Source organism: Nansenia antarctica (genome assembly GCF_963989245.1).
Source record: "Nansenia antarctica genome assembly, chromosome: 7".
NCBI lineage: Eukaryota > Metazoa > Chordata > Actinopteri > Argentiniformes > Microstomatidae > Nansenia > Nansenia antarctica.
Genome location: NC_137677.1, coordinates 1,463,225 through 1,473,086, shown reverse-complemented (window position 1 = coordinate 1,473,086; position 9,862 = coordinate 1,463,225). Strand labels below are relative to the sequence as shown.

The window sequence follows — 9,862 nt, the reverse complement described above, 5'->3', positions numbered from 1 at the left end:
ACACATTTCAATGCGGGTAGGTAACAGCAGGGTACTCTGAGTGTATTCAGTGATCCTCTAATCTTTCTCAAAGAGCAAAGAGATTCTCCTTCAACAATGTCGCCTTTTTAACGCTTTCCTCCGGTTTAAAATCATCATGTTTTATTTTCTAGCGCTTGGCTGAAGCTCTGTGATTAAATTACACAGTCTGAAGATGAGATCCCCTCGGTAAGAAGAAAGGTGACAGGCTTTTGTGTAATTACGCTGGTGGTTTTCCCCCTGTTCTTTGCACGGACGCCCTCAGGAGTGCCAAACTATTTCCTACTTGAATCCCATTTTTTTATTTTGTACTTTTCCGATATCTGTGGCTAACCCTAAGTCTACGAAATGTCTCTTCACAAACAGGTTTTAAAATGCTGAAACATTCGGGTATTATTTCGTTGTTTAGTCTTCACAACAACAACGACATTGTGCGGGAGATCTCTGAACGGTTTAGCTGAACCGTGTAGATCTCCTCATGCTGACAGACTAATGATGAGTTCTCTTTGAATCAGTCCTCATCCACCTCTTCTTTCTCCTCTCTTTCTTCTCTCCCTCCCTCGCTGCTGCCAAGGCTGTTGTGTTGTGTTGTGGCACAGGTAATCTGCTATTGTTCAGGGGGGGGGGAAGAACGAAAGAAAACATTTTCATAATAAACCTGTTGGAAATTGGGCTTCTCTTCCAGCAGACGCATTATTGAGAAATCATTTCCCTATCACAAAATCTTTTCAACTCTCTCGCTTTTCTTTTTTTTCCCTTCTAACCCCATCTCCCTGCACATTTTTTTTTCTTCCCAGCTGTGTGTTTCAGGAGGGCTGTGTGTGTCTTCGCCACGGGCGAGTCTTGACAGGCTCCTTGACACAAACAAGTCTCAGCCCCATCCCGTGAGACGTGGGACGGGCCCGCAGATGTTCCAGGGGCGAGCTGCGACTCGTCCCCCTTTCGCTGGAACACTCGTCTCTTTGAGCGGTTCCAAGGTTCCCTCCTACTCCTGCGGCGCAATGCGAGCTGAGGCAGTCAGGCTTAACTCTCTCAAAAAAAGAGAGAGAGAGAGACAGAGAGAGAGCTCCTCACAGCTCACCCCCAGAGCGCAAGGGTTCAGGGTTCAGGACAGAGGCACACGGTATTTACACAAGTATTATCTACGGGCCCTTCAATCCATTACAGTAATCCCCCCCGCTCTATAGGCTCCCAGCGATAGCCCAAACCATGACATTCCTCTCCCCTCCCTGAGGAGTACGACTGCTTGGTGGCAGGTAAGTAATACACAAGACAAACACAAGAAGCGCTTGTTCAGCGCTCAGAATAGTTCTGCCTGCCTACAGGTTAACACAATGGCTCCCGCTTTTGTGACACACCATCGATATATATAGCGAAGGAAAACAGCTAAATAGCTCAAACTCTAGATAGATAGACACACTTTACACGCCTCGGGCACAAGGCCTTTGTTGTACCACACCAGAGTCAGAGCCTTGGCCTTGGCAGAAGTCGTTCTGGTGAGAGGCGTTGTTGGAGGAGAAGCAATTCTGGGAAACGCTGACGAGCCGCTGCCCTGCTTTGTGCGTGTGTCACACACAGAGCTCCAGACAGGAAGAGGTTAAGGTGTGGGTTCGGGATTAGGTGTGCCTCCCTTAAGAACAGTCATCAAACAGCCACGGTACACACTGCGCTAAGTCCCCGTGGAAGATCCCACGAGGGCCTTAAAAGGGGGCATTAGCAGATCTATGGGCAGAGTAAAGCCGTGGCGATGACGTCCCACCGTGGCTCTTTGCCATCAGCCCATCAGTCCTCAGTGGTCGACCCATTCTGTTGAGATTAGGGGGGATTAAGAGCAGCTCTGCTGATCGGAGATCAGATGGAGGTGGCTCAGACTGCAAACTGACACACACAACCCTTCACAACTCTCTCTCTGATTAGAGTCAGTGTGTGTTAGAGAGAGGACTTTAGAAGGGAGCTTGTTCAGTTTTAGGGAACGTCAGTCATGCATTCAGAAATGGAGACCCACCAAACGGTTGGTCAAAGATGCGTGAGCCAACATAAAGATGTTGCATGAGCATGAGGCAACAGTTACAAAATGTTATTTCATAGTGGTGTCTGTGTGTGTGTGTGTGTGTGTGTGTGTGTGTAAACATGACATGCAAATACCTAACCATGAAGGTAGCAGTCTTGCAGTCTTGCACCACCTTATAATGACACACGAGTAGACAAACTGGACTGTGGTGGTTTTTATGACGGGACATCCCATGAAGCAGAGGGTATAGCCCAGACTTTGGGGTGTGCCTCTCTATGCCATGTGCAGTTCCCTTGTCACATGACATGAGACACTTTTGTTTTCTGGGCTGTGCAGAAGACAGGGATCATAAGGCAGTGTGGGAATTGGGTAAATGTCATTATCCCACACTCAGCCTAGCCAATGAGCACGGCGCGATCGCCCAAGTACTCCCTGAGTTCCGCCTGTTTACTCAGAGGCACACTGCTGCGTTACCGCGATATTTATGCAATAAGCCCACAGGTTTTTCAACACTGCCATCAGCCAAACGTGGAGATTGATGGCTTATGTGGATCATAATGGCTAAAAATGTGATCTGGGACATTTGCGACAGGTCTATCCATATGAATGTCTATGAATATTTAGATTTTTCTTCTGAGATGAAAGACCATTCAGGTTAGTAGCAAGTAGAACAACTATGGGTAGCTATATGATAACAATTATATGATTTATGGGATGATTTTAACTTAAAACATCACCCCCCCCCCCCCCCCCAATAGAATTATCGATATCTCACTTTCAATGACGATAAGAATGGGTGATATCACCATCTGGAGGCACAACGTGGACCTACTGTTAGCTGTCGGGGACCGCTAGGGTGCACTTTCTTTGCTTCGCGATTTCTCATCAAGCTGTTTAGCACGGTGCTATGCACACTGCAATGCACCCAAGACACGTAAACAAACCTTGCAGGTGGGGCTCTGATGCAACAGCTGTCGCCTAGTTAGCACTGTCACATAATGACAGAGGCAGAGGATCTGGTTCAGTAGGTTTACTGAGCTGCTCACACGGTGACATTTCTCAGCACAGGCAGACACTGCACACCTGGATGTGATGGAAAGGGCTTGTGACTAACAACCTACCCCTGAATCACCTCCAGGACGTTAATAAACTATTAGAGGAGATAGGTGAAAGGTTATTTCGAGGAACCGCCTGGAATAAAGGGTGGAGTTCGGGTGGATGCTTTTGAATTAAGAACTTGACAGTTTTCTCCCCGAGGTAGATACAGGATGCTGTGTGTTTTTAAAAGAGATCGTGAGCTTAGAATGAGAAGGTTCTATCTCCGTTTAGGGCAGTTCAGAGATATTGAGCGTCAACGTTTTTACATTCCGTTATGTTTTGTGAGATGGAACCTTTGTATTTTATTAATTACTAACTAAAACATGTCAACATTTTTTAAATAACACCACACAGGCATTAATAAACACCTAATGGGTCAGATTATGTAAAAAACTCAATTTTGACCAAAAATTGAGATAGAACCTTATAATTCTAACGTCACGAGATGCTACAGGTTGTTTTTGTTTTTTCCGCTAATACAAATCAAATGTTGGTTTTAGTGTTTTAGTGACTGTATGGTTCATGGTAATTGTTAATGATAATAATGTTCATTGATTTCTTATCTCATGAGAGGACAGTCCTTAGTTTAAGTCCCACCAATCGTTGCAACATCAGCTTTTGCTCATGGTAGTGGGGAGGTGTGGCCCTCTCTGTCCAATCAAGTCATTTCTTGACACGTTGTTTTCTATTCCCGGGACCCATCTTTGGTTCAAAATCCTGTAGCATCCCTTTAAGCGATTCTTAATTCATTCAAAGATGGTTATCTGGACTGAAAAAAATCAGGTGTAGTGCTGAGGCACAAATATGTACATTTCAAGCCTGCAAACTGCAACACTTTAAATAAATGTGCAATAACACTATGTGCAATATGACAACCCTAGTCGTCTATCTGTACAGTATAGTATAGTGGATAGTGTACATAGCCTTTATTTATGTAAACCAGCTCCTTCCCTTCTTGTGTTTTTTTTTTTAAAGTTTTTTTTCTTCTTTCCTAACACCAGGGGAGCCACCCCTCCTAAATTTCGTTGTTTGGTACCTGTACTGTAGCAATGACAATAAAGACCATTCATTCATTATGTATTGTTATAAGAGAACTACAAATCCATAATACATGGGTACTTAAGTGAAAGTGAATAATATGCAGTAATAATGTATTACAAACATTGCTACAAGATATATATCATATAGCAGTATATAGTCTGATGTAACAAGAGCATGTCATACTACTTAAAATGGTGTCTGAACTGTAATGCCAAAAAAAACCTAGGTTTAGAAGAAGGTGATAGAAGGTTTTTTACTTCTATCAGTGGCCCCGGGCCTGAGCTGGATTACTCTTCCTGCTACGACTGGTGGATTGATGATTCACTGACTTGCTTAGTCAAATGTATCGATTGTAAGTCGCTTTGGAATAAGGCGTCTGCTAAATGCCAAAAATGTAAATGTAAAAAAAATGACTGAGGCCAAGGAAGAGCCTGGCGATCCGTCAAGCAGTGAAGCCACCATCATCATCATCATCCTGGTATTCTCATTCTACCAGCTGTAGTTGTGCAACGGAGGACTTTCAGGTCCTGTGCATCACAGAAGTGCTCCAGGCACAGCTTGTCTAGATAAAACACTTGGTGTTCATCACACAAATCTTCTTAACATTTATCAGATCTATTGCATTATGAGATGACCCGCCTAGAGGCAGCTGGCTCATCAATCCAGAGTTGTACATTATGACATCATGGGCCAAAAGGACACATTGTGACGTTAGAATGATAAGGTTCTATCTCTGTTTAGGGCAGTTCAGAGATATTGAGCGTCAAAGTTTTTACATTCCATTATGTTTTGTGAGATGGAACCTTTGTGTTTTATGAATTGCTAACTCAAAAATTTCAACATTTTAAAAATAACACCACACAGGCATTAATAAACACCTAATGGATCAGATTATGTAAAAAACTCAATTTTTACAAAAATGGAGATAGAACCTTATAATTCTAACGTCACGATAACGTCACAATACTTCATGAGGGTCAGGTGATTTGTGACACGTTCTAGTGTTTTGGTCCGCATATAATGTTCAGACTTTTCTTTCGAAAAATGTTTCATACATTTCTGTGTTGTTGAAAATCAACGACACATTAACACAGCTTGTTTTGTGAGCCTGCTAACAATGTAAAGTAGTGTTCTAGTTAACTAGGTAGCAGTGGAGATTACTCACCCAATCCATTGCGTTGCAGCATTTTGGCTTGACTAGCGAGTTTGTGTTGTGATTCTCAACAACGTTGAAACAGAGTTTTTCTGTGTTTCAAAATAACAGTCTGAACACTTTGGTTGCTTGGTTACCGACATGTGGACCAAAACACTAGAACGTGTCACATTTAGAGACCTGTGATATGACAGACTTACCCTATGTCTAGCCTACCCAATTCATAATGCACACAATTCATAATTCATAAAATCATGTTATGCTTACGTTAAATCATATTGGTATAACCATAAATCAATTAGGTGAAAAATGGGTGCATTTAGAAACTACATTTCGTGAGCTTAGAATGATAAGGTTCTATCTCCGTCTAGGGTAGTTCAGAGATATTGAGCGTCAAAGTTTTGACATTCCATTATGTTCTGTGAGATGGAACCTTTGTATTTTATGAATTACAAACTCAAAAATGTCAACATCTAAAAAAGAACACCACACAGGCATTAATAAACACCTAATGGATCAGATTATGTAAAAAAACTCAATTCTGCCAAAAATGGAGATAGAACCGTATAATTCTAACGTCACGATTTACTTGCATTGATAGATTATGACATGGAAACATGACTTCTGGCTATATGTTGGTATATGTTGGGACTTACTGTCCAGGTGGCAGACTTGGCTGTGCTGGACTGTTGGAAGGACACGTCGAAGGTGTGAGGCCCAGCGTAGTCTGTGTTGGAGGGGATGGCGGGGGAGGGGGAGAGGGCGTCAAAGGTGGAGCTGGGCTGGGCGTAGGGTGAGGGGGCGGCCACGTTGTTCTGTGCGTGGTCGTTGTTGTACGGGCTGGTGGAGGTGGAGCCGCCATTCTGGATGTTCTGATCCATGCTGTTCAGGAGGCCCAGGTTTGTGTACTGCGACTGGAGAGGAAATGGGGGGAAAATATCAACAAAGGAATGTCTCCTACCTCCTACCCATGACTCATAACAGGAGAATGTTTCTGTGTGTCAGTCTGGGAGTTTGGAGAGAGATTGGAGATTCTATTGATAAATATGTTATATGAATGTTACATATTCTGAAGAAACAATAGTGTTTGTGATGTCTTAGGACATTCATCTTTGTGTCACTTTGTGTCTGATTAAAAGAAATGCAAATCAGAGAGACAGAGTGAGGTTGAGATGCTCGCTTATAGAGAACAGTGGCAGGGCCTTAGTTACATCTCAACATTTCTTGTCAGGTTGTCATGTTGTACAACTGACAATACTGGACACACTCATGTGTTTGGGTAAGATAACGTCATAAAGGTCCTGCATTTAGTGGCAGCTGCATTTGTTATGTCAGCACGTATCAGGTATCACGTATCAGAAGGTTAAGGCTTTGTTGTCAAAATGATAATATCAAAATCACAAACATCAACTCTTTCTCAAATTTAATGAATCCGTTTTATAATTCAATATGAAGTATAGCAATGTAATTACTCTAGAAAATGTGACATTTTAATGATGTATGATGTATCAAGTGTAGTTCTAAAGGGTGGTGAACAGTAAACAGCTCCGACAAACACAACGTAACAGAAATCCTGCTAAACAGATTCCTGTAAGTGACACGCTACACATCAACCTCTCTCTGCGGCTTCCACTGATTTACTGAGGACAGCGTATGATGACCTCACTGCTCATTGTGAAACCATCTTTTCTTTCAACATGTGAATTTCCCAACCTAACGCCAGATGCTTCATTACAACTGCTTGTTTTCAAGTTAACATCAAACAACTTGCTTAGTCAAACGTATCGAGTGTAAGTCGCTTTGGAATAAGGCGTCTGCTAAATGCCCAAAATGTAAATGTACATGTAATATGCACATGTACAAATATCCATACTCAAAACCCAAAAATTATCTAAAACCCAAACCCTGGATTTGTACTTTGTGTAGCCTAATTATCGCCAGTGACCATTTTACGCAGCACACATTTTTAATTCGGTGATGAAAAAGCACGACTACACAAGCTTAACAAACGTGATACAGCTGAGTTCCACAGATTGTACAGGGTTTCCCTACCCCTGCATTCTAGATTCTAGAGTATTCAAAATGTCCGCCTCTTGAGAAGAGAAGAGAGAAGGGGAATGCTCCTGGACCTCGGCCAGCCCTTCCTGCCCGCTCTGTCGGACCATTCGCCTCCATTCCGTTCCATTTATAAACGGTACATTCCTGGACTAGGTGCCATTGCTCTGTGGCTCTTTAGACGGCCATTAATCTCCTTCGCCCCCCCTTGTTTATTTTAGGCCTGGCCGGCAGATCACAGCTGTGCAGGTCACACCCAGACCCACACGCCAGGTGCTACTTGTGTGCCAGGTGACACACACACACACACACACACACACACACACACACACACACACACATGAGTATAAACTCCTCCTGAACCAAACACAACAGCAACTCTCAGCACAGAGACACCGCAGAAGCTAGAAGCTCAGTTACCTCCACCACAGACACGCGTGCATGCACACAAGTACACATGCACACAAGTACACATGCACACAAGTACACATGCACACAAGTACACACACACACTCGCACGCACACACACGCACACACACACACGGACGCACGCACGGCTCACACACACACACACACACACACAGACACACAGGCACACACACACACACACACAGGCACACACACACACACACACACACACACACACACACACACACACACACACAGGCAGCACCTGAAAGAGGTCATCCAAGCCAACCTCAGCATACCACTGCAACAGCGCCACAGGGGTAGCTGCTTTGTGTTGCTTTCGGATAAGGGTCAGTGTGTGTGTGCCACGAGTCTGCCTCAGCTCCCCGGAAACAATGACATTGGGGGCTTTTAAGAGCCTGTCTGGGGAGACAATGTGCGGGGGCAGGCAGGTGTTAGGAGACGAGGGTATTGTGAATGGAACACACACACACCACACACACAGAAAGATAACTCCACACAGGAACATGCCCTGCAGCCTCAGAGAGGGGAGAGGTTCTCTCAGACACGCTCCCTCTCAATGGCGTAATTAGAGAATAATGGAGACGCTTTAGACTGGAAGGGCCGTGGAGTCGTCGCCCCTCCGTGTCTGAGGTCTCAGCGAGGAGACGCTAGCACAGGGGTGGCCAACCAGTCGGAGACTTAAGAGCCCCCCCCAAAATGTTTGGGGTACCAGAAAGAGCCACATCATACATGCGGGCTCACAAAAGCTCTCACTCACTCACACACACGCAATACAATAGACAATGACAATATACTACAATACTGTAGCAATGACAATATACTACAATACTGTAGCAATGACAATATACTACAATACTGTAGCAATGACAATAAAGACCATTCATTCATTCATTCAATACATTTCCAATAGGCTATGATGAGACCAGTGGTGTCATTTCAGCAAAAGCCAAGGTATGGCAAGGTCTGAGTGGGGGGGTTGAGAGGGGGGGTTTCCCCCCTCGGTGGATTAGCAGAAGTTAATTAATTAATTAATTTAGCCATTTAGCAGACGCTTTTAATCCAAAGCGATTTACAATTACGAATTCCTGCATGGTTAGCCTGAGATCGCTGTGTTAGATTAGCCTCGTATGCAAATGACTCCAGCTTCTAATGGGAGCCAGGGACTTGCAGGTACGCCCTAAGACAAGGTCTAAAAAACCTTGCTTTGTCTCTTATCTAACCTCAAGACAAATCAATCTACCTCAGAAAGGTCAAAGAACAACCAGTGTCCATTATCGGTATCACAGCTCGTACCAGTATTTATGCAATCTGCAACAACTAGGCCATAGAAAGAAAACAAAAAACAGGTTCAGGAGGTCCAGGTAAGACATGACTGTATGACACAGCATTCGCTTCCTGTTTAGAGAGTCTGTGTTCCCGTACGCCGTGAGTCAGAGCCAGCGATATCAGCGGCTGATCTCTGTAGGTCTGTAGGCTCTGTGGTGTAACAGACGCTCAGGTAACTACACCTACACCGCTGCGACTGACGCCTCTCGGCCAGCCAATCACAGGAGGAGCCTCCGTCCTCTCAGATGCTGGCGGGCTTGCTGAGGTGGCTGTGTGACAGGCACTAATTATCACAGAGGCGAATTATCATTTTAATGAAAAGGCTGATGCTGGCCAGTCACCACAGATCATAGATCAAAGCCCCTAAGTGTTTAGGAGAGAGAATAGGATGTGTGACACAAGATGCTGACAAGTGTACATTCTACATTCTTCAGTAGTCTGAGCGCCCTCCTTTTATTACATATCCCCAGAATGAATTTTAAAGATCAAGGATGAAGAATAAAGAAGGGAACAGATCAAGGGGGACACACATTCACACAAGTGACTTCCAACAGCAAAACCGTCACCCAAACTTGAATGTCTGCTTGAATGTTTAATTGACTGGAAGAAGTGGAAGTGGGAGCTCAACCCCTTTAAAAAGACTTTGGGCAAGAGAGAGAGAGAGATCTCAGGTCGTCTCTCCAACCCTCTTGTCCCTTTAATCAGATCTTATTCCACTGTAATACAGC

General features: G+C 44.1%; 1 protein-coding gene across 5 annotated transcripts in view; it reads right to left on the bottom strand.

Moving 5' to 3' along the window:
- The window catches only part of tp63 (tumor protein p63), a gene marked incomplete at both ends in the record, with an annotated part of 50,257 nt that overhangs the window by 15,604 nt on the left and 24,791 nt on the right, over positions 1–9,862 (bottom strand). For all 5 annotated transcript variants that reach the window (XM_080535816.1, XM_080535817.1, XM_080535819.1 and 2 more), the window contains one exon: positions 5,978–6,235. In XM_080535816.1, coding sequence (XP_080391942.1) covers positions 5,978–6,235 — 258 coding nt within the window. The remainder of the gene's footprint in view (positions 1–5,977; positions 6,236–9,862) is intronic.